Source organism: Ostrinia furnacalis, unplaced genomic scaffold, assembly GCF_004193835.3.
Source record: "Ostrinia furnacalis isolate ACB-3 unplaced genomic scaffold, ASM419383v2 OfSCF7056, whole genome shotgun sequence".
In the NCBI taxonomy this organism is placed as follows: Eukaryota; Metazoa; Arthropoda; class Insecta; order Lepidoptera; family Crambidae; genus Ostrinia; species Ostrinia furnacalis.
In genome coordinates this window covers 285,024-311,886 of record NW_021137295.1, presented here as the reverse complement: position 1 = coordinate 311,886, position 26,863 = coordinate 285,024, and the positions used below count along the sequence as shown (strand labels likewise).

The 26,863-nt window shown below is 34.6% G+C and overlaps 1 protein-coding gene across 1 annotated transcript in view; it reads left to right on the top strand.

The window, feature by feature from the left end:
- Positions 1-26,863, top strand: part of LOC114363286 (proteoglycan 4) — a 103,939-nt gene that overhangs the window by 52,737 nt on the left and 24,339 nt on the right. The window contains exon 4 of the mRNA XM_028318964.1: positions 10,179-10,303. Within this exon, the coding sequence (XP_028174765.1) occupies positions 10,179-10,303 (125 nt within the window). The remainder of the gene's footprint in view (positions 1-10,178; positions 10,304-26,863) is intronic.

Sequence of the window (26,863 nt, the reverse complement as noted above, 5' to 3'; positions counted from 1 at the left end):
TTCAATCTACTCATACTATTGTAATTGGTGAAGTTTTTTGCTCACTGCTCACTTCCTTACCCGTGCGAAGGCAATACGGGCGTGTCCAGTAGCAATTATGAAATACAAAATTGTATCGTTACACAAAATAATTAAACTGCTAATTTTTTATTGCTTCCTCATTATTTCCGTTATGTAAAAATATTAACGCACTGATTTGTTTAATCATAAAAGAAGCAAAACTATTTAAAAGACGTGTGTTAGCTGTCACCGATAAAGTGATATCCTAGCAAGTATTTAATTAATTGAACTCGCTGATTTTGGTACGATTCTCAGATGGAATGCATATAGTGTAAAATTACTGTGTTGATCAAATATACTTAGAAATATTATTTCCATGCCTCGAAGGGCACGGTGAGCAGTTTTTTCCATTTGATTGATCTAGTTATGTCAGACTATTTTGTCAAGTTATGAACAGAATCTTGTCCCCAGTGTCTTTTGAGACTTCAGTCGTACGTAATTCATGTTGCCTGACTGTTAATTTAAACTGACTAATCTGTCAAATCCAATCACAATCCTCGGATACAGTTTCTTACTCTTAACCAACAGGCACCGCAGATAACATCTACATAATAGTGGTACCGTTTCAGCATCAATATAGCTTCCTGACCTACAATTTAAAATTATTACATAGTAAACCAACAATGGCCTTGATTAGATCTCTGTTCAGTTGAATGTAACATGTACACATTTTTTAGCGATGTACAGCTACGCGAAAACTATCTTCTTTTTAGGTCGCCGTTTCATTAGTTCAAATATGGTAGAGCTGCTTAGACCGTAGATATCTTTAGTGGCTTTTAGAAGCTCCGAAGTACAGTCACTTAACTCATAATCTAAATAAATATATAAAAGGAGAAACTGACTGACTGACTGACAGATCAACGCACAGCCTAAACGGCTAAACGTAGGCACTTGAAGCTTAGGTACCGTAGAGGTGCACTAAGAAAGGAATTTCCGAAATTCCCACGGGAACGGGAATTAGCGGGAAAAACTGGATTTACGCGTACGAAGTCGCGGGCGGCCGCTAGTTTAGTATAAAACAAAAGAAGGAAAAGTAACGATCCTACAGCCACCATCAAGCAACAATTGACAGTACAGTGACATAACTTATTTAGTCATAGGCAGGACATAATTTCACGGTTCAAGTAACACTCCAGATACTGCAAAATGAGCCACCAATTGAACAATAGCTTAATTAAAAACCAAATAGACCAGCACCGCTGTCCTTGAGGGCTTTGCCCGCTTGCGAATAAAATTAGCAACTCCAAAATGTCCGTGAAGCGTGGCTGGCGCACAAGCAATTCGAGCTGACAAGCATAAATTAAAGATAAGTAGCAAATAAAGTATGCATTAAATCTGCAACCGAAAAATACAGCAGGCACTTAAGTATATTGCCGAAAAAGTCATGTGAGAGAGGAATTGATTGCTTGGCTAAATTCGTTTTAGATGATTTGAAAATATCAATAATTTTCTAACCAACCTGTAAGCATGCTCCATTATAATCGTAGATCGTTTCTGTATCTTTTGGGTGAGATTAAGAAAGAACAATAAACCCATTCAATATAAAAAAAGTTTTTTTTAGTTACAACTAATGATCGTGGAATTGTTTTTTGTTTGTAAAATGTCGACTTAATCAGCTACAAGTAGATCAAACTCCACTTGCAAGATTTAATCATATCCAACACCTAAACACATTATGAAGTTAAATAAAAACCTGCAAAAAAGAGATGGCCGCGTGTAAGAATATGTTAAAGCTATATTTACAAGTGAAATGGAATCAGAAACATAAATTATAGGAATGCAACAATTTCTCCGTTTACGACTTTGACTGTATAATTGATCTAATAAGTTATGTGATAACAGATGTTAACGTCCCCGAAATGGATTATTGATTAAAACTTTCCTCGAACTTTCTAGAAACAAAACGCAACTTGATTACAGTAATTAATTGTTCATCAACATACAAAAAGCGACTGCATGGATCGAAACTATTGCGTAAGATTTAAAGAATTATCATTATCATCGCGGAATCTAGTCATAGTAATTATTACAGACAGCATTTAGTTTTATGTGCGAAGAACAAGATCTAGTTGTTAAATTTATCTACACTTCTACACTAATATTATAAAGAAGAAAACTTTGTTTGTTTGTATGGTTGTAATGAATAGCCTCAAAAACTACTGGACCGTTTTTAAAAATTCTTTCACCATTCGAAGGCTACATTATCCACGAGTAACATAGGCAAAATTTTATTTTGGAAAAAAATAGGCGGGTCCACTATAGGCTATATAATGTAGTCCACGCGGACGAAGCCGCAGGCGGAAAGCTAGTATTTGAAAAATTGCTTCAGTGCTTGAATTATGTCTATTGAGACATTTTTATAGCCGTTGCAAGTGGTAATTAAGTACACTTCACTGCAATATTTCACAAAGCAGCTAATGGTTCCACTTAATCATCACATTAATTATTTATTTTTATTAACACTCGCATTTAATCTGAATTATTTTTGATGATAATTATCTTTACATAGTCTATACTAATATTATAAAGAGGTAAAGTTTGTGTGTTTGTATATTTGTTAAATTGTAAGGGGTAATCTCGGGATCTTCTGAACCGATTTTAAAAATTCTTTCACCAATATAAAGCCACATTATTGCTGAGTGTCATAGGTTATATAAAAAACCGAAAAATTCCACGCGGGCGAAGCCGGGCGGAAAGCTAGTATAAAATAAACTTGCACTTGGATATTTTAAACTTCTTACGGTAGGGTTTATAATTTAGTTTTCAGCAATAGATAGAGTTACTCAAGAGAAAGATTTTTATATTTTGCTTAAATTTTGAACCCGTGCGGAGCCGGGGCGGGTCGCTATCTATCTTAAAATGTTCAACTCACTGGTACCGGTATCGCGTCGATAGAGTTACATTGTGCAAATATTATAGCAACATTACCAACAGCACAAACTAGGTGATCTAATTTCGGTCGCGGTCGTGACACCAGTCTAGTGCGGCTTAGCAACAAAACCTATAAGTTAAAGACCGGTCGACCGGCAAACAAATCGATAGGAAAACCGTTAACGGAATAAAATTGGTACAAATAAATAATACTTTAAATTATTTTTAGTATTTCACCAGTTCTTAAGTTCAAGTAATTATCAAAATCAATAATTTCTGAATGGGTAATTTAATCAATGCCGATAATATTTTCAAAAATAATTCCAATCTACCTGGTTCATCTGTCTTGATTTAATTAACTCATCTTGATTGCCAAGTAAAATAATGTAGAGATTAATGAGATCATTCTTTTAGTCTTTGTACTACAAAAATAAAAAGAAAACAAAAAAATAAGACACTAATCGTAATGAATTGAATCATAAAGAAAAAATATGAAATACCCTCACAATCAAAAGTACTACACGTAGCCGTTTCAAAATCGTTCATCATAAATAACTTACGATAGTATTTGTACTGAGTTATTCCGACAACACTACAGCGACCTACGTTGGTCAATTCGCGCAACGAATCACTGAACTGTGACAATTACACCGAAAATAAAACTAACTCACCTATCAAGCGCACCTTGTTTAGTAGGAAACCTACCGACACTTGAAGCTTTACTTTGAAAATGAATATGCAAAAAAGTAATGAACTTCTGAACAATTTAAGTCCCAAATTAATATTTCCTGTAACATAACGGTTACAGAATTGAGTATATTCTCAGTTAGGACTAGTGTTGGTGTTTTCTTCCAGATACATTATAGGGTTGAACTTTATCCATTATTATAGAGATAAATCTATGGTTGGGAATGCAAGTAAAACATCAAATATCTATCATCGAATACCTTCCAAACTGTTGGAAAATATACGGCATTAGATTTTTATTGTCCATCAAAATACCGTTTACAATTAAATCGCAACCTAATCATATAATTTGATGATCCGACTGTGTTAATCAGGTTTTTGAATCTAAGTTTTAAAATCAGCCGTTTCATCATTATAGTTTCGATGATTATAAATCGTCACATAATACAACCTTGAGGCTTTACCAAAACTAGAAATACCACAGGAATAATGGAGGCAGATACAGTGAACTCTGTCCTAACAAATTTTGCAAGTCGTTGTGGGCTCCAAGAAAGTTAGCTATGTCCCGGATTACCCGTTAGTTGCTGGGGGTTATATTGGCACCCATGATAAAGATTCCGTCTAAAAAGTTTCAGTAGTAGGAACAAAAGGTGGGGTTAAAAGCGTTTTAGTCTGTACCACAATGCTTGGTTATTCTACTTTCCATGTAACTATGTATGTACATACCTACATGTTCTTTAATCTACGTATTTATTTATTACATGAATTCTGTAACTTTTTCCTACCTATTAATAGTAATAATCATGATATTTTTCTATCAAAGGCTACACACTATAAGGATTTCAAATCTACATTTTCAATTCATACCTTCAGATATTAATTCCCCAGAAAGCTTTTATAATAAAGATAGAAAAATAAACTGAAGGAGCTAGGTGCATGACGAAATATTATAGAAACTATAAATTACTTTAAAACGAACCTACTACCTATCTGTAAACAGGCTAGTATCCATCCGGAATATGTGTTTTGAATTGCAAATGAGCGTGACACAGGTTTGTTCAAAACTGGGATTTGGAACCGGGTGACGAATATTATTTTTTTAATTTTTACACGACTTTGTTAGCCAAGGTGGTATTAAAAAACACTTACTTTGTCTGCCTACAGCGTTATTCAATGTGCTCATAATTTTTCTTTTCACATTTGTGATTTTAGACTGTTCTTGTGCCTCCAGAACATGGAGCCGACCTCAAATAATGGGAAATAGGGCTAGAGAAAAGAAGAAGATATGATTTCGTTCAATAGGCTTTCTCATAATGCTTATCCAGGCCTCAATCTACAAGAGTTATAAATATTCTCTCTACGATGCAACATGAACATAACTCTAGGTCAGGCTTTATCTTTCTCTATCAATTATATCAGCGACCTTAGAGAAAATAAACTAGATTTTTAATGGAAAGTGGGAAACGTTATTAAAATACAACTAAACTTAATAACTCAACCCGCAACACGTAAACAAAGAATTTCGCATAGTTATTATAATTCTCACAGGCTTAATTAATAACAATACTAGCTAGCTTTAGACTGTAGACTAGATACGAGCACTAATGATGATAATGACAGTACCACCAAAGTTAATTAGATATTTATGGGATCAAGGCAAATTATTTTATACACAAGGTAAATGCAATAGTTAAAAAAAAAACATACGGGTCGAATTGAGAACCTCCTCCTTTTTTTGAAGTCGGTTGAAAACATGTACCTCACCTTATCCCACTTATACTAATTTATTACTTGGCCTAAAAATATGCAAAATTTGTGATATAACCGCTACATAACTATGATTAAAATGCACATCACGGAGAGTTACTGCAAACTTATTACAAACAAGAGTTAACTATAAGATACTACATCATTAGAAGTAGTGTACAGTGAAATAATAAGTACATTTCATTGTGATTTTCACTTAAAAAAGCTGGCTGGCCGGACTGGCTCAAAAGCTCTATAAGAATACCTAATTTATTTTTAAAATAATTTTATTTGATTATTAACCTTATATCGTACTTCGTGTATAAGAAAAAAATCAAACAGTAAGATACTGCATCGATCGATGACTTGATCAAACCACTAAGGCTTTTCCCAGGGGCGGGCATTAACAGTCTGTCGGCAACTTCGGATCGTGCGTGCGCGCACGCTTTTTAACTTCACCGGCGCAAGAGTGGAATGGCGGCTTTAAATTTAGCCGCAGCCTAATCCGAAGGTCAAACTGCTATAAAATCACTGGCACAAGGTCACGTTATAACTAACCGAAAACACGTTACTGACACGTTCACTTTAGAATTCCACTGCGTTTCCCTCGTGATTGAGTATTTTCACCTGGAAATGGAATAATTGCTATATCCTCTATTTCACGTATAATGGCTAATAGACGTGCAAATGGATATAGTTGCAAGATTATCAGTTTTGAAATTATGGATCATTTATTGAGGATGCGTGTGGTAACGGGCGTTTATTTTTGATGGGGCAAGTTAGCGCAATTGTTTTGCCATGAAATGGAAAGAGCAAAGACTGTTTTAGACACTTTGTTAAGGAAAAAATATCTGTACCTAGAATCATCTCACGCGAAAGCAAGTATTACAAGAGATAAAGGTTACAGTCCTTTCAATATAAGGTAATACTACTACAATTGCTCTACTATGCGTTTACGATCTCCTCTGCCAAAATAATTGCTGCATCTGCATGTTAATTAGCCAAAATAATACAATACCCACGCCCATGTGACTTTCACATTCGCAAGCGACGCGTTAAAATATCGAGCCGTCATTGTCACATTATGCTACAAGCCCGGAAACGGAGGAAGCTGGGGTCAAGTCTTACGCAATTTGTTACGTAACGGACCATCCCACCTCGTGCGGTGTAAAGTGCATTTTATTCATCATTTGAATTGCATACGAGCTGTTAAACGATTTATTGAAGTTGTTTTTGTTAACCGCCTCGCTGGCGGAGTCCGCCAAAATAAACAAATGACTGGCGTGTCTACAAATGGAGTTTAAAGCCAAACGTGATCGAAATAAAAGTCTATCACTATTATTATATTTATAGCCTTTTTACTGGGTTTTGTATGAAAAATAACAAAAGTTGGGCTCTCCATAAACACCGTTTTCCCAACATTTAATTGTCGGAAAACAAAAAGCGACTACATAAACTTGCACTGTGCAGCGACATTGTTTCTACTCTCCATCTTTTTGTCAGCCTTAATTGCCTAATTTGGAAGAGGAGGAACTTGCTGTATGCAATTACGAAGCATGGAAGAGTTGTAAAGATCGCCATCCATAGAGTTATTTGTTTAAAATTCCTGAAACGCTCTTCGACAAGCTGGAACTCGTCAATTTAGAATGCATTGATGTTTTCGAGCACGCGGGCGTCACTGTGTATTGTTTTGGATTTCTTTCAGTCTTTGTTTGTTGTCTTGTCCTCATTGAATATGCATCGGCTTTCTACTGACAAAACCAAATAACAACTATTTGTTAGCTATCTGTTAACAACTTTCAGTTCAGCCGGATTTTAACACAATTCGTTGTGCAATAGACACCGCAATAACCGCAAACGATTTGTTAAATTATGAGGTTGAAAATATCGTGATTAATAAGACCTGGACGTCACTTGTCTATGTTAATTGCAAGTCATAACTAGCAGGATGAAACAATTAAAACGTTTCCAAACCGTATGTAAAGTTGTTAAGTGTTTGCTTAATTTGTAAACACTCTATGAACCTCTTATTAAATCGCAATAGACTCGTATAAATTCATTTTAATTAAGAGAAAATTAGTTCTGTGTTGGGACGTCCACTCACAACCGGGCAGCATGGAAGCATTGGGGGAGGCCTATGTTCAGCAGTGGGCGTCCTATGGCTGAGATGATGATGATGATGATGATGATGATGATGATGATGATAGTTCTGTGATAACAATAAGATGTTATTGTTAACTATACACTCCCATAAAAGATGAATGCTCTTGTAAGCTCTAACAGCGCCATTCATATAATTGATTATTCACCACAGAACAATTAATCTATACGATTGATTGGACCACGTAACAATGTTTAAAAGCTTGTCTATCAATTTGACTAATGGAACCGACAGACGTAACTACAACACATATAGATAGTACCAACCAACACTTTCTTAGTCCCATTTCAATATTTTAAAATTATTTATGTATAAGACCACACCTTGTTGCAATTCAACTTTCAACGCCATCATCATACGCATATTTTGTGGTCAGTTAAAATAACATTAACTAAAATACTCAGATTCTTTGAACCTTAAAATCTCATAAAGTGGATATGACTTATAAATATTCAATTTTAAGACCTCCCATGCTGTGCAGGGGTCCTTGAATTTCGGAAATTGGTCTCTTATCAACACTGCAAAAAGTACCATGATCGTTTGCAGTATACATCTTTCTTTCCAGAAGGTAACATTTATAAATTTTACTTAAAAAGTCCATTTGCAGTAACACAACAGTACAACAACAGTAGTAGTACAAGATATTCATAGCATGCTTCAGAATCACCAAGGGATATATTATTTTTGCCTCTACTATTAGCATGAAATTGAGGCTCGAGTCTACATTGCCGCATCAAATCTTCAATCATTATTTTAACACCTATAACAACATGTCACTATTTCCCATTGTAATGTTGCGTCACTCGGACTGACACCGTGATATTTGGAGCCATTCATAATTTGAATAGTATCAGATACTCTGCTTGCTCAATGACTCGTGGTGATCTGCTATGTAGGTCAAACGCTATGGTAGGAGCTGATCGAGCGTAGTAAATGCGATTAGGTGTGAATATTTTGTGAAGAAGTTTCCATCGATCGATCTGGAAGATCTTTTTGCGATGGCAACATTCAGATTTAATTTCCAAATATACGTCTTCCAAAATGTCGCTCTACTCTTCAGTGGGAGAATCCATATAAAGCTTACAATTTAGTCGGACTGCGAACAATTAAATTTTGCAAGTTGTTTTGACCTACTTACCTAGGTAGGTACTTTCCAAAATTCTGAACTGATATTTGCACAAGTAAGTAAAGAAGTTCTTTCTGATATTAAAATTAGATGACAATGATAAGGTGATAAAAAGCTGCTCTGAAGATGGGAAACTTCAGAAAGCTTATTTCAACATGAAATTTCAACTCTACTTACAAATAATAATGTTCCCACATTTACCATCGCCAAGTATGTAGGTACCTACCTATCTACATCCAAAACGTATGAATGTTCACATCACGTCAAGACCTGGGACCATAGCAAAGTTGATTGTTCCCTGCGGGTAGGGGGGGTTACAAAATGGGGGGGACGCAAGCGCAGGAACAAAGCGCAGGGCATCGACCGCCCGACCGCGCTCACCTCACCTCGGGACTCGTGGATTTATAATAACCAGCGTTCTGTAACACCTTCACTGTCCTTTTCATACATTTGGGAAGCTGACCAAGAGGAAATGAGACAAATAGAATACTACGTTGACGCGTTGAAGCAAAGCGTGCTAATTTCAAAATCTGATCGACGGTTGCTTTCAAACTAGGTTGCAGGGCAGATGTGACCTATAACCTCTATATCTTACTTCAAATCCCTGAATGGTCCAATCTACATTTTTGTCTATGAAATCCAGATCTACTTTACTACTACTGTAAAGTCCGTGGTTCAATTTTTTTTTTGTTTGTTTAGGTATTTGTTCTAATATTTGCGAATTGTTTAAAAAAATAAATCTAGTTTAACTGACCTCTCTAGTTTTTAAATCTTTTATCATATTTAGGTACAAAAGAGGCAAACTTTGAACTCATATGAAAAAAAAGTAACACTTCATGCTTAGTTACAAGCTGCTCAAAAATTTCATGGGTCGACCTTCAAAAAACTCGAAGTATGCATCCTATTTGCATAGGTGCATCGAATGTGACGACTTAGTCCGCTTCTGTTTATGTACACCTTGTTATTTTAGGAATAGGGTTCAATTTGGTAGAGTTTACGGATGCAATGATCATGCAACATTGCCTTGTTTGAGGTTTAACAATGGGTTGGGAGTGAATGCGAGGTTTTGTAGATTCATGTGCTTTCATACATCTTGCGCGTTGTGTGGTATGGAATTGGAATGTATTGAATGGTTTGGTTAGAGCGAGACCTGTTGAATGACCTTTCGGATAAGTTTTGGTATCGATTACATAGCCAAGCGTAAATATACTAAAACTTTTTAGTGGGTACGGACGACAGCACATCAAGCCAAACAGTGGCGTCTTATCTCCTTGTAATACAGGTAATTTTGCAAGGAAAATATTATAGTCATGTCAACTGTACATTACCTATGCACTAACAAATGTTTGTATTGCCAATTCGAACTCACTGCGCCTAGACTTTCGTGATAACAATCAATTGCAGTCACACGTCAAATCTACCTATTAATGAAGTCTGGCATACCCCAGACCTGGCCATAAACAAAATAAGAAGAAGAAGTCTGGCATACAGCATATCAATAATCACGTTCATTACTGTATATTCCAGGGGCGAGAAGCTGTACGTGACGGCAGACAAGCGAGGAGAGAAGGGGGGCTGCAAAAGACCTCTCTGCTGGACACTGCTCGGACTGGTCGTGGCCGCTATCGTGGCTCTCATCGTTCTAGCAGCCAGTAAGTTCCTTTTGTATACTACTATCACTACTACCACTATTCCCACCTCTCGTTCCCACCGCTGCAACTCCTGTGCAGCCAGGATCTAGAGCTTGACCGCCAATAAAAACCCAACCAGTGAAGGTCAAGTTTGTCCCATGAGAAAGTTAAACTGTCATTGGACCCGCAACAAAATTAATCAAGAACATAGGAATAANATCATTATTACTGTTTTTATTTTATCAGGATATACTGCTTAGTTTAAAAGTTATTATGTTTTCTTTACAATAAGTAATTGGAAGAAAAAAAATTCTATTAAAAATTAAAAAAAAATCTCAAAAATTTTTATTCCTCTTTTTTGTCAATAAAAACAGTTCTAGTTTCATCTATTTTCATATGTACACTTTAACGTGACTCACACTGTATTTATGTAAAACGTTAAAGATTTCCTGGCCTGGACTTGGTATTACATGGATCTCACAACTTTTTACCGTAAAACAACTGAGTTGCGAGACTTGGTTTTTTTGACAAGTATTGTTTTTGATGGGATCATATTATTATTACTATGTCACATTATTATGAACCATTTTATTTATTTATTCATATGCATTGCAATTAAATACTGAGGATATTAAAAAAACAATAGTTTGTGAATGAAAAAAAATAAATTAAAAACATTGTAAAAATTAAAATAGGTACGTCCTACTAACATCAGCCAGTAACAGCAATGAGACACAAATGTGAAATTGCTGCCACAGCCGCAACTGGCGCTAACTTGGCTTTTCAGCCAGTAATAGTAATGACACACAAATGTGAAATTGCTGCCACAGCCGCAACTGGCGCTAACTTGGCTATAATGACATGACATTGTTAATTGTTTATGTTGAAAAAAAAGTACCGTATAAGTACTAAAAGGACCAAGGGCGAAATATTGCCACTAAAATAACCTCAGTCCTTCGTCAATATTCTTCGTAAGCTTTAAAATGCCTGGTCCGGGGCACCAATAAGCTCGTATTCAGAAAAAAGTTTAAAAAAAAACTTTGATTTACTAAGCACATACGTGTATGTATGTAGAAACTAGAATTTAAAGGCTTACACGTTACGTCGTTAGTAGGTATTTAGTAGTAATCCAGCTGGTAACACATTAAATGAATATTTTTTTGCCCCCAACCATTAAAACGCTTTGTTTGTGACATACAACGCCACCTATTGAGATCCAAGCAAAGTCACTAGTTACATGCCCGGCATCGCTAAAGTGGCGCCCCACAATGCAAACTAACGAAAAGTTTTTATAGCCACTTGATCCAAAAATCATTATCATTTCTCCTAATAAATAAAAAAACATACCTAGTCACTAGTGTATCTGGCTTCCAAATATTTGGCAGGGGTTCAATGATTCTAACTAATGTTCATTCATTTTGAGATGTTCTGTACCTAGAACAAAATTTTAATAAGTTACAATTCGTAAAATATTTGAGATAATCATGCAAGTAGAAATTTGAACTTGAAGAGATACATTGAACAAAAGTTAACATTAAAAATAAGGTATTGGGTAGGTAAATAAAACTTCAATAATAAGTTTTTTAAATTTTTATTAAAAATACATTACAAAAATCTTAAATCTTACAAACAGAAACAAACATTTTCAACAACCAGTAACGAAACTTACTAATGATTAAAAATATTAAAATTATAAGCGACAATGAGGATCATTTCGATTTTTAGCTGTGAATGCAGATTTATAGGGCTAAGAAATCCTTAATACACAGTGCAAAAATTTTTGTTCTACGACAAAAATTTACGAAGTTATGGCCAAATTACTAAAAAAGTTCACTGACCGCCCGGCGCGGGGACGATGACGTCATTATATCCGATCCGAACGCTGCCGGCGTACTGCGTGGATAGAAAATATTTTTTTCTAGCCAAATTATCAGTTTTAGAGAAAAACTNGTTAAAGTATGTCGCTGATAAAATGTAATCATTATATTTATCGAAGTTGCCCGTATTCACGAGCACTAGGCCGCCGTGGTATGGTCTTCTTGTACGAGGTTCTTCCTTTAAATTTTTTTCTAGTAATTGTTTATAGACATTCAAGGTATAGAAGTAACCGATTGTCTCATTCAGATCGGTATCGTTCAATAAAAACAATGGACACTCCATCGTGGATTTGAATTTCGAGAAACTCGCCGGCGCCGGGGCTGCCTCTGTATTGGCATGAAAGATAATCTTGTCCAGAAGATTTAACTCTGTAATTAGTATTACAGGTATTCCTTTCTCGTCATCTAGAATGATGTCCGGAAACTCTATTTCTTGGTCGGTTTCAAAATCGACATCAACGATCTCTTCTTCAGGAACCACATTGCTGTAATTGATTTTGAATTTCAAATCGTCGAAGGAATAAGACTTTTTGTCGCTGATGATGTAATTAATTAAAGTTGTGATAGATTTGTCAATATCTATTCTTATGTCGTAGTCAACTCCGCTGGTCAGAATTTGGTACCAGTTTGATTTCTTGAATTCTCTTAAAAATGTGGTTTTATCCTTAGTGTCCAAGTTGGAAGTTACTTTTATCGCCGATAAGTCATTGAACAATCTCTTCCTCAGCTTCTTCAGTTCTTCAATTTCTCTGAGAGCCGTCTCACTTCTTTCTTTTGAATTTAGGTACTTTAATTTGATATACGATTTCAGTTCTTCTTTTTCAGTAGAGAAGTTGTCGATAGTAATTGTACTATAGTCACGTTCTTCAGAAATATCGACGTTATCCAATAGTTCACAGTTGCGGTAAATTTTGCATTGCCCCTTCAAAAATGACGAGGCGACCGATAAGTCGATAGAATACTCGTGTTCATTTATTCCATAAAAAACAACAGACTCATAATCAACATCTTCATTAAGTTCTAAACAAGTCTGTACACTGTCTGGGAGTATGAGACCATCGGTTATGATGTACAGCAATTTAATTTTGTATTCGCCAACAATATTTGCTTTTATCCAGCTTATAATTGTTTCTGGTAAGGTATTTCTACCATCTCCGATCAATTGTTTGTATGTATTAACAGCAGTACCTTCGTCGATCTCCTCACACATGTGCCCCCAGTGTAAATAAATAACTTTTGATTCTTCAGAATCTGGTAATTCACTTTTCATACAATTCACGTCACGTTTAAATTCTTCAAGAGTTTTGAGTCCCTTATAATGATAATATGGGATATTGCGTGTCGAACCAGAAAAATCTTTCGCGTAAATAAAGTAATTAATCATTTTGCTAATGCTTCTCGGGACCAACCGTCTGGCGCTCGGTCTCAAGCAGACTGATGGGACTAGCGGGGTATGACTTCATTTTATACGCGCTGCAAAAAAGAAACAGAGGAGCATTGGAGTCGATAAAAATATTATTATCTTTTATTATTTTAATGCATAAAGTGATACACCTATTTATTTCATTAGTGAGTAAGTTTATCAATTACTAACTGTCCCGGCGAACTTCAGTCACCATTAATTTATGTATTTATTAAACAGTAGTAGTATTTTTATTATTTTATAGCCTATATTCAGTAGAAAAAAATTAGGATTCTTATTGTGAAAGAATTGTTAGCTTCGAAGCCTATTCAATTCAAACAAACAATCAATTCTTTCCTCTTTGTGATATTAGTATGTTACATTGCATCATACATGAATAATTAAGTAGGTACCTACATAAAGAGATTTCATTTTGAAGCATGAGACAGTAAGTAGGTACCTACTAAAATATTACATTAACTGAAGGATAGTTGTCGTAGAAAATATGTTTTAAAACTAACGAGCGAAACTAACTAACAAAAATAGTAGAGTCATGTTACTTTCTGTATTAACTTAAAAATAATGATTTTGTAACATGCCATAAAAATGGTCTTTGGTCTTTTACAAATTCCAAAGAATTACAAATCGAAACAAGTTAACATAACATTATATTCCATTCAATATACCTACAACAGTCTTAAAATAAGTAAATATTCATAAGATACAAACAAAAATAGTTTTTTAAGAACCTACTTTTGATTGTTAATAACATTAGTGTTATTAACAATCAAAGCATACCAAAGTTTGTTTATCAAATATAAATAACATAGATATTTCGACTCCATTACTCTGGGTTAGTGATGAAAACATAGAATGGTGACTCAGGGCATAGAAAAAACAAACTCTGCTCAGATTCAGCCCAGCGTGTCAAGATTGCAAAAGATTTTGTAATCTTTGTATTTTGTAAATAAACCGGCTATCAGTCTGGATTGTTAGTATGTAGATTGTAGGTATCTAATTGTTATCATGAAGGTGGAATGTTTTGTTTATGAAAAAATATCGCATGGGTCAACAAAATGAACCTTGCCGTGTTTGTAGGTAGTTAGGTAATGTATCTGGGGGTAAGGCAGTGCCCCACCAAGTCGAGCAAAAAAGCGGCACGGCCGTACCATCCTTTTTTCGAAGCAATTCAGGCCATTTTCGACCCCCTGTATCATCGTTGTGGATAAAACTAGAAGACTGAATTGTCAGTATCCATGCAGGCATTGTAAAGACACGGTATATTTAAAATTTCATTCAATTTGAACCAGTAGTTTAAGAATTATAACGGGTCAAAGTTTCTTAATTTTGTCACTCACTGACTGACTGACTCACCGATCATCAAAATTCTAAGGCACTTCTAGCAGACCTAGAAGCTTCAAATTTGGAATATAAGTAGTGTTTGGTGTATGAATCAAGGAAAAACTAAAATAACTGGGGGCACGGTAGTGCAACCGCTAAGTCTAGCAAAATTTTTCAATTTCGGTCCAGTTTTATAAATATTTAACTACTTACCTAAATAAGTTTGTAATATCATATAAAATTAAATATAAAGGCACACNATTTATGTATTTATTAAACAGTAGTAGTATTTTTATTATTTTATAGCCTTTATTCAGTAGAAAAAAATTAGGATTCTTATTGTGAAAGAATTGTTAGCTTCGAAGCCTATTCAATTCAAACAAACAATCAATTCTTTCCTCTTTGTGATATTAGTATGTTACATTGCATCATACATGCATAATTAAGTAGGTACCTACATAAAAAGATTCCATTTTGAAACATGAGACAGTAAGTACCTACTAAAATATTACATTAACTGTAGGATAGTTGTCGTAGAAAATATGTTTTAAAACTAACTAGCAAAAATAGTAGTTATGTTACTTTCTGTATTAACTTAAAAATAATGATTTTGTACATGCCATGGTCTTCGATCTTTTACAAATTGCAAAGAATTATAAATCGAAACAAGTTTGCATAACATTATATTCCATTCAATATACGTACACAACAGTCTTAAAATAAGTTTTTATAAAATANTTCTTGCACTGTTATGTTGGCAGGTTTGACTCTCACAATACCTAGTGCAAGCGAAAACCGACACTAAGGTGACGAACCTTTTCATTCCGCGACTGTACATAGATTGTAGGTATCTAATTGTTATCATTAAGATTTAATGTTTTGTTTACGAAAAAATATCGCATGGGTCAACTTTAATTAACCTTGCCGTGTTTGTAGGTAGTAGGTAATGTATGTTTTATTAATGATGATCATATTATTACAATGTCACAATATTATGAACCATTTCATTTATTTATTCATATGCATTTCAATTAAATACTGAGGATATTATGTTAAAAAAACAATAGTTTGCGAAGTAATAAAAATCTAATGAGTGAAAATTGCAATAATTAAAACAGTACCTTGTGCAGACGAGATCACATTTTGTTATTTTGCTACAAAACTGTGTAATCTGATGTGCAGTTGACTGTACAATCATTTTAAACTCTTTAAAAAAGCACACTAATACACACTAGCTTTTGCCCGCGGCTTCTCCCTCGTGAAATTTAGTTTGTCACATATCTGGGTTATAAACAATAATACTGTAAAGTTTCATCAAAATCCGTTCAGTGCGTTTGCGTGAAAGATTAACATATCCGGACATCCATACAAACTTTCGCATTTAAATATTAGTAAGATTGTAATAAAAATAAAGACAAAAGAAACATTCGATTTGGCACATAAATATTGGGAGAATCTAACTATGTATCTTGAATGAGTAGAGTTTTACTATAATGACTTCAATTTTTTTAATTAATTTATTATTGTTATTAATATGTAGATTCTAATTTTGTAAAATTTGCATGCCTACCCTGGACAAAACATGTTGGACTTGACATTTTGTATTATGATTACCATGTAAAGTTACCTATCTACTTAAATATTACCTAACTAGCTTTTGCCCGCGGCTTCACCCGCGTGTTTAGTTATATTAATTAAAACCTATTAATACAGTTAGTAGATCACTCATTATATTAATTTATTAATTAATAATAATATAATGAGTTGAGCAACAGTACATTTTATAAATTATAACCTAGCTAGTACTTACTGAATCCTTAGTATTTGCGCTGAATTACCTGAAATTCCAATATGGGGTTAGCCCCAACTAGGTTTAAAAGTTAAATAGAAATAACTGTACGTTGTACCTAATCTACAAAAGGTGTACCTACTAATTGAGAACATATTGTGCACAATCGCTTTGGTTGAAAAAAATATGTTATAACAGTCATAGGGGTTGCTGAGGAGCATGTCGTTATTTAAGGCTCGAAATAACAGAGCCAGTTTCAGTTGTAAAATTGTTTCAAATTTTTCACTGAAATATAGGCATCTGCCACTGCAATCAGAGCACCTTTGTTATATACCTATTTTAGATTTTCACAGAAACCCATATAACTCATAGGTATGCCATGCGTTTTGGCACTAATCATAACGCACCTGCTAACAAAAAATCGTATCTGTCCATCAAGTCGTTCTGAAGATATGAAAATCTGCAAAACGTTACCGCAGCGGCATTTGCAATTACTAAAAAACTACAGGGGGCACAAACAGCGTTGCCAGACGTCCCGATTTTGGCGGGACGTCCCGATTTTTAAATCAAATTTATATGTCCCGCGCGGGACAGGCTCGGTCCCGCTTTTCGGAGAGAGACACTCACTTCACCAGACTATTGTTTGAAACGCCATATTATTCTAAATAATAAAATTTTTCTTTTTTTTTTTTTCTTTTTTTATTCTAAAGACGAATTTAACGATAGAGTAAATCTGATTTAAAATATTATTTTTTTGTTACAATACATTTTCTATGGCTACTTTTGCTATCTATTGTCACGTAAACGTAATTTTAAGTCAAATAAAAAGATAAATATTTGAAAACCTTTGATTGTATACGTTTTTTTACTATGTCCCGCTTCTGACGGAAGAATCCCGCTTTTTTCACTCAAAAAGTACCAAAGTCCCGACTTGGCGGAAAAAAACTTGCCGCTGCTTGACCAAGGAAAGGCACAAATATAAGCTGCCTTTTGAGCTACTTTAAATTTGGCTAAGGTAAAAATCATGCCGCTGCGGTTACGTTTTCAAGCATTACCGCAGCGGAATCTTATTTTCCTCCAATTAGGTACTTGATACAAATAAGGCCTACCTAACTTTAAATGCTTATATTTCAATAAATATTAACGCCAATAAACAAAATCAAGGTTAATTAACTTCTTCCATCCTTTAATTTTAGCAATATTACAAAAAATAACACAATTTTTAACTAAATCTATTTAAAATAAGCAAATTACGAAACCACTGATTTTGGCTTTATTAAATCACCTACACGGAATAAGGCCTATATGATTTAAATGCCTCTAGACCTTAAAATTGTGATTTTATTAAACAAAATGCGGTCTCATAACATTAAACACGTCGATTTGTTTGCGTTTTCAAAATTTTACATACCAAGTAAACAGAAATATACTGTACATCTCTAGATAAACTTAAATTCCACTTATTAAGAATTATACATAAATTATNAACATTGCAGTTGAATATTCAAGTTCTGAATTTGATTATTGATGAATAATAAAATAATTCCTACTAGCTCGATTGATGGTTTCATTTAATTTATTTAAACCAGGTTACCTATAATAATATTTTTTCGTTAATTTATGAAAATATCAAATTAGCCCGTAATCCTGAATCCTGATACATAAAGTTAGCCTATTAATTTAACACAGGTACGACTGTACTCAGTGTTGCACTATCAAATGCAATTGACGCGCCTCTATGCCAGGGTTTTTATGTTCCTGGTCAGGCTATACTAAAAAACTACAGGGGGCACAAATGCCGCTGCTTGACCAAGGAAAGGCACAATAATAAGCTACCTTTTGAGCTACTTTAAAGGATGATGGGCACAAATGGTATGGAAAATGGTACCCGCTCCAATAGCCATAACCAATATATATTTCAAAAGGCCTTTAGATGTAGAAAAATGTCGGCTATGGGGCCAGTTCTAATTCACGTTTTGAAAGCAGTAATTCCACTGAGTATTATAATGAAAGTATAACACAATCATCCATGTATACGAATATGTACTATGACTACAATCTATTAATATGACTAAAAGAAGCCTTGAAAAGGAAAGGATTATACCTACGATGAACTACCCAAGCTATTAGCCCTTTATTTGCTTCATCATCATCATCATGATCATTTTAGCCATAAGAAGTCCATTCCCCAATGATTTCCACAATGGCCGGTTGGTGGCGGCCTGCATACAGCGCCTTCCCGCTACCTTTATAAGGTCGTCGGTCCATCTTGTGGGTGGACTTATTGGGTCTTGTGGGTTTATTCGCTTTAGCAACCCATAATAAAACCAACCCCTTTATTAATAAAAGTTACACCTTAGTTGAACTCTGATTTAAAATGTCATTTGGTATGGAAATGTCATTTTAATCCAAGGTTCATCCTAGGTATAACTTTTTTTAAATAAGGGGGTAGTAGTTCTTCAAATAAAAACATTTATTTCACAATTATCTCTATCAATTATTATAGAGTTAAGGAAGGATGCTGTAGCAGTAAACCCTTCATGCCTCGTATAACCTAAGTATCATAAGATGGACACGTATGATAGGTACTTCGGTTACACAAAAAGTATGTTTATCTTCGAACGCAACCAGATCTGAGGCTGGTGGCCATAGTAAATGTTGTTCGTCTTGGTAAGACCTTTCAAACGACACTAGAAGCATATCTATTGGAGCCGGGTACCATTTTGCCCATTGACCTTTGGCTAAGGTAAAAATCATGCCGCTGCGTTACGTTTTCAAGCATTACCACAGCGGAATCTTATTTTCCTCCAATTACCTACTCCTAAACCTTATTGTACACAAATTCTTGATATGCAGTACATTTACAGGATATAAGGTACCTACTAGCTTTACTAATACTAGCTATTTCGAGACCAAATATTATCAAATCGATTCAGGGGTTAAAGCGTAACAGACTGACAGTTACCTATGCATTTGAACTTCAATATTTGGTACAGGCTGTGGTAGAGGTTCAGTGATTTTACCTAAGAGATGTATCTCTAGCCTAANGTTCAGTGATTTTAACTAAGAGATGTATCTCTAGCCTAATTATAAATAAAATTACCTATATGAACACTCGACATGGATGGGTATCAAATAAGGAAATAAAACTTCAAAAATAAGTTGATGAATATTTAGTCTTTTTTATTTAAACATACTTGTTACAAAAACCTTACAAACAGAAACAATAATATTTTCGTAAGAAAAAGTCTTAATCTTAGACACAGTAGGTACCTAGTTGACTAGTTAGATCTGTATTTCTGTTACAAGAATACAATGAGTAATTTGAGTTTTACATATAATAATTAACTGGATCTAAAACGTTTTGATCAATGACAATAATCTTACAGCTAGTTTTTAATATCTAAATTCAGTGCTTTTAAACAAGTTGTTCACTCATTCAAACTTTCTAAGAGAAACATTTTCAGTTCTAGCGTCTACAATAACAGTTCTAATTGTGACATAACTGGCAACAAATCACAATTTTCTTATAGATAAACAACTAAACTATATCACATATTAAAGAACGATAACTATACAACTAGTTATGGTGTCTTAAAAATACATATACTCTGAGTGATACTCAAACGTCGATGGAAGATAATTATCATGATGTTTATGATGCATTACAACATTGGGACGACGAATACGTCTTCGCTGGACATAAGTCCGACGCGAACGGTACGGATTTGGTTTTGGTTTCGGTTTCGGAGGTGCCTGTTGCACAATCTGTTTGCGTTGTTTATTGGGTTTAGGAACAATTTTCACCAGATTGGCATTACGCTCCTCTGCATTAATAAAATCATTAATTTCATCATCTGTCTCAAACTGCCTTACATTCTCAGCTTTGATCCTCGCAATCCGGTCTATATACTTATCACACACTTTAAAAAATTCACTAACACTAACATCCTTTACTAGGTTCTCATAGCTCCGGAATACCTTTTCTATACTCTCAATCACAGTTGTTGGGAAAATGGTCACTACATCGTCCTTAAACGCTTTCCTTTTCAAAACATATGCTTTATATTCCTCTAACGTAGGATATTTTTTGCGGTCTCTTACACAACGCAAAAACAAATTGTAATATGACAAAACTCTATCGAATTCCAATTTATCAAGAGGCTTGTATTTAACAACAATATCCTTTTTAACATAACAAATTACAACCCTCTTTGCTTTCCTGTACATTTCGGTGTAGTAAGATGTGTTTTGGTCTATCATAAAATAGGGCCGGAACGTTGTTTCGCAGATCTGTAGCTCTGAGTCATCGATGTCATGCAGAGTGTAAATATAGTCATTCAAGATAACCCTCTCTTCGATATTGTCAACTAACATTTCCTTGTGGTTCAGTTTCAAGTAATTAAGTTTCTTCAAATTCTCAGAATTTTGTATTTCACAAACCAGGAAACCGTCTTTCTTTTTGAATGTTTTCTCTAACAAATAACAAACTTTATCCTTCTGCTTTGGAATCTTCTTCAAAGTCATTACATGTCTGATTAAATCTACTCGTTTCTTTATAGATTTCAAATCTAAGTCATACTCCAGACACTTCAAAATTTCAATCATACGATGCGCTACGCCGTGGTACATTCTCAAACGTTCGTGTGAAAAATTGGCAGGATCACTTTGAAAGATGACTGTGGACAATTCAACGCAGTACCACAGTGCGGTGGGTAATGAAGTATTTTCTGTAGGGTCCAGTGGCAGTGATGACAGTCCAATTCTACAAACCGTGGTACTTACACGCCTTAGCATGTACTTCTTGAACTGTTCAAGCACGTTTTTGTCCATCCACTGCTTCTTTTCACAAATCTTCCACAACACGTAGTAAAACAAACCAATATTGTACTTTACTTTTTTGGAGTTAAAGAATGTCGCTGATAAAATGTAATCATTATATTTATCGAAATCGCCCGTATTCACGAGCACTAGGCCGCCGTGGTATGGTCTTCTTGTACGAGGTTCTTCCCTTGAAGTTTTTTCTAGTAATTGTTTGTAGACATTTAAGGTATAGAAGTAACCGATTGTTTCATTCAGATCGGTATCGTTCAATAAAAACAATGGGCACTCCATCGTGGATTTGAATTTCGAGAAACTCGCCGGCGCCGGGGCTGCCTCTGTATTGGCATGAAAGATAATCTTGTCCAGAAGATTTAACTCTGTAATTAGTATTACAGGTATTCCTTTCTCGTCATCTAGAATGATGTCCGGAAACTCTATCTCTTGGTCGGTTTCAAAATCGACATCAACAATGTCTTCTTCAGGAACCACATTGCTGTAATCGATTTCGAATTTCAAAGCGTCGAAGGAATAAGACTTTTTATCGCTGATGATGTAATTAATTAAAGTCGTGATAGATTTGTCAATATCTATTCTTATGTCGTAGTCAACTCCGCTGGTCAGAATTTGGTACCAGTTCGTTTTCTTGAATTCGCTTAAAAATGTGGTTTTATCCTTAGTGTCCAAGTTGGAAGTTGTTTTTACCGCCGATTCATTAAGCAATCTCTTCCTTAGCTTCTTCAGTTCTTCAATTTCTCTGAGAGCCGTCTCACTACTTTCTTTTGAATTTAGGTACTTTAATCTGATATACGATTTCAGTTCTTCTTTTTCAGTAGAGAAGTTGTCGATAGTTATTGTACTATAGTCACGTTGTTCAGAAATATCGATGTTATCCAATAATTCACAGTTGCGGTAAATTTTACATCGTCCTTTCAAAAACGACGAGGCGACCGATAAGTCGATAGAATCCTCTTCTTCATTTATTCCGTAAAAAACAACAGACTCATAATTAACATCTTCATTAAGTTTTAAACAAGTGTGTACACTCTCTGAGCCTATGAGACCATCGGTTATGATGTACAGCAATTTAATTTGATCGCCAGCAATGTTTTCTTTTATCCACTTTATAATTGTTTCTGGTAAGGTATCCCAACCATCTCCGATCATTTCACTGTATGCGCTAACTGCAGTACTTTCGTCGATCTCCTCACACATGTGCCCCCAGTGTAAATAAATTATTTTTGATTCTTCAGTCACTGGTAATTCACTTTTTATACAGTTCACGTCACGTTTAAATTCTGCGAGAGTTTTGAGTCCATTTCCGTGATAATATGGGACATCCTCTGTCGAACGCGAAAAATCTTTCGCGTAAATAAAGTAATTAACCATTTTGCTAATGCGTCTTGGGACCAACAACACAGGGACCGAGTGGCGCGGCCCCGTGCAGACTGATGGAACGAGCGTGCAACGAGCGGGGTTTTAACTACATGCGCCACAAAACGAAACAGAGGAGCATTGGAGTCGAACAAAAGATTATTTTATTATTTTAATATTTAAACTACAATTTTTATTTTTTATATGTATCAATTAATTGTACACACAAGCGTGATTAGATACTTAAAAAGGTAGAACTCGTACATACAAATACAATTATTTTGCACACTTACAAGGGGCACCTAGATTTCATGACACAAGGAAATACCTAAAGGCTGGTTTACACCATTAAGCGGTAACTAACTAAATGTTAACTTAATTTTAAGTGATTAGTTACCTTTAAGTAAACTCAGAATTTTGTTGCTTTACATGCAATTTAATCACTTAATAATAAGTTAAAATATACTTGCCTACTTAACAACTTAAGGCGTGTAAATCAACATTTAAGTTAAACTAGCGGCAGCCCGCGACTTCGTACGCGTGGACCCCGTTTTACCCTTAGGGGTGAAGTTTCGAGTTTTTTAGGGTTTACCCGGAAATTATTCAAACTTTTCTCGCTGTAAAAACCATCCTTGGACTTCAACAAACATTTTAAAAAAATAATTGGTAAAATTGGTCCAGGCGTTGTTGAGTTATGCGCTTACCAACACATTTTGCGATTCATTTTTATATTATAAATGTAGTCAACATTTAAGGCTGCACAACTCACTGCAGGATATTAATACCGTGTTTATTAAGGAACATATTACCATAAACATAATTTATTCAGAGTTATTGCCAAAAATGGTAGAACCGCGTATATTTTTTTTTATCTTATAAAAATACTAAATTGTAGCCTACATACTACAAAATAATATAAATAATCTTTATAATTTTTTTAATAGTGACCTAATCTTTGAAGAGTAAAAGTGCATACAAAAGTAGCTTTTCGAGTACTACATATTTTTTAAACAGTGTAACTTTTTGTTATGAACCAATTAAACATATTTCTCTCATTAAATAAAAATAACATTTTCTTATATACCTATATTANTATTATTATGTTTACCGAAAAAAAGTATAGGTAAAACGACTCCATTGCCACTCTGTTGTGTTGTTGGGGGAAACTTATCGACTATTGGATTGGTGTGGTGACTCAGTTCAGTGTGCGTAGGATTTCAACAGATTATATCACTTTTGTTAATGTTTTGTAAATACGCCTGCTTGGTAGCCGGTAACTATGTACAGTCAGCGTCAAATAGTTCCTGATACCCAAAGTGATAAAAAAGATGACAACACAAAGTTATTCCATTGTAACAAAGACGTTTTGCAAACTTTTTGGGTAACTTTGGTTGTTACGAACTATTTGACGCTGTATGTACCTACATCAGTGCCTTGATTGTTTGTATGCATAGTCACCTATACAGGGTGTAAAGGGCTTTATAAAAAGTTATACAGCGATAGTGTGTATATTCATATTTTTTATGCATAATATTACTATGCTTCCACGAATCTATTGTAAACTGCTGACTTGGCGAACTTCGTACCGCCTGAAATATGCCTTTGTTTATCAGTATAATATAATTTTTCAAATCTATCCAACATTTATAGAGCCTTTCCAATTGTACTTACACGGTTACACCTAGTTTAAATTAACAGATATTTCAGAGAAAACATCCTAATATTAAAATATTAATCATCGTAGATCCTGGCCATACTTAATTAAATTATACCTACTATCAAGAATTAAATAAAACATTACCTTACTGATAATACTTATTAATAATAATTTTGTATTGTATTTAAAATGAACCCACACAAAAGCCCAAAATTTCAATGCTTACAACATAATAATAAGTATTACACAATGTTGCACTCGTATTACGCAATATTTTGAAATATTATGAAATAAAAATACAAAATAGCATAGTGCAGTGTACACTATTGCATAACAATTTTCTAGTTGTGCAATTCGTCATCTTTTACTTAAATTATATTTATATTTCTACATAATTTAACTAGCTTACCGCCCGCGGCTTCGCCCGCGTGGAATTTTGTCTGTCACAGAAAAACTTTATCGCGCGCGTCCCTTTTTCAAAAACCGGGATAAAAACTATCCTATGTCCTTTCCCGGGACTAAAACTATCTCTATGGCAAATTTCATCAAAATCGGTTCAGTGGTTTAGGCGTGAAAGCAAGTAAGACAGGTTACTTTCGCATTTACAATATTAAGTATAATTTTAACTTTATTGCAAAAATGTCGAAATGTAAAAGGCGAACTTAATGTCATATAGAATAGACATGTTGACACCACCAATCAATTGACGTACTTTTTAAAACTGTCAAAACGAAACTCTCCCATAGATTTTGTATGGCACTACAAGCAAGTGACGTCACTATTTTGTCAACTCAATTAAACTACTTTTTTCAATTACAATGCGACCAAAAATCGTAATTTACAGTTAATTTAAAATTTATTAAGTTTTTAAGACCAGAATGAAGGGTATTTTAAAAAAAGTTGTGGTTTCGAATTATTGGGGTATGGTGTCAAACTGTCTATTATCTTCCTTTTCATTCTGTTTGAATAGCTAAAAACATACAGTCGGATAAAAAGGTAGCTTTTTCCGGGGCCCTTTTCATCTATCTAACGAAAGATCGTTGTTATTAAATTATAGAACTTAATCCGGCCCTGTACCTCGTATCATTCAAACCATTCATACGGCACAGCTACGCCCCTGATAAGTACAAACAAAGTTTACATAGTTATAAAGTTATAATAATTAATTATTCGTTTATTAAGGATCTACCCGAGGAAAAAGTTTATCAGTTTATTGTTTCTCCCAGGAATCGAACCCAGGACCTGACCTGTTAGGCGACCAACCGCCGAGCCACAGCGAAAAATAGATGTTGTTTTCAACTTGTTTAACTTTTTTAAATGTTATCTAAACGGTTAACAAGGGAAACTGGTTGGGATTACCCAGTTGGGCTGCCCACACAATAGTACCTAACTCCATACTAATAAATTTATAGCCGTCCCGATTGTCTGTGTCAATCTTAAAACTTCTCTAGGGATTTTGATTCCTCGAATCACACCCATTTTGAGGCGCACCTCAGTTACTGGAAGAAAAAATATTTAAAAATTCAATCCAGTGACTTTGCCCGTGGACCAAGCTAAAAGTGGGCCAAGGCACTGGAAGACTCATTTTGGCCGTCTGATATTTGGACTTTCTCAAATGTAGGTACTCATACCTGATACTGATTAGGCTAAGTGGTAAGGTAATTAAAATGATTGGTGTGTCCCGCACACCAATCATTTTAATTACCCGCAACTTAATGCATTAACTTGACCTTCATCAAAATTTATTCATCATTAAAACAAAAACATAAACCTACATAAAAAAATAGAGTTGTCTTTTAAAAAACCATTGGTTCGTGTGTCACCCTGTGCGTCCACGCACACTGTGAGACCTCATAGTAATGTTTGTGAATACGTGCGCTAATCAATTAAGTACCTACAATAAAAAAATATTACTTTTACTACACAGCCAGTGTTTTGGTGTTGTTTACTAGCTTAGTTTGGGGCTAGGTAATTAGTGTGATAGTTGTTATTATTTTAACATTAGTTGACGTGTATAATAAAAGAACTGTATAAAACTAGGGGCAATTCACTAGTATCTGGAATGCGATAAGAATATAATACGGGAATGGCCCATAAAACACGGGTCGTGTTGGGGATATCTGGGTGACGTCATTTCATTAGAAATAATATGTAAATATTTTGTAGGTACTTATTGACCAAACATCCCAAGTAGCATTCGGGGTTCTATATAGTATGTCTAGTCGTTCACATGTACTCCACAAGCTGTGTATGTCAGCTGTATACGAGCTATATCTATAGCTTGCTATAATGCTTTTATAGAACCAGTTTGGGCACAAAT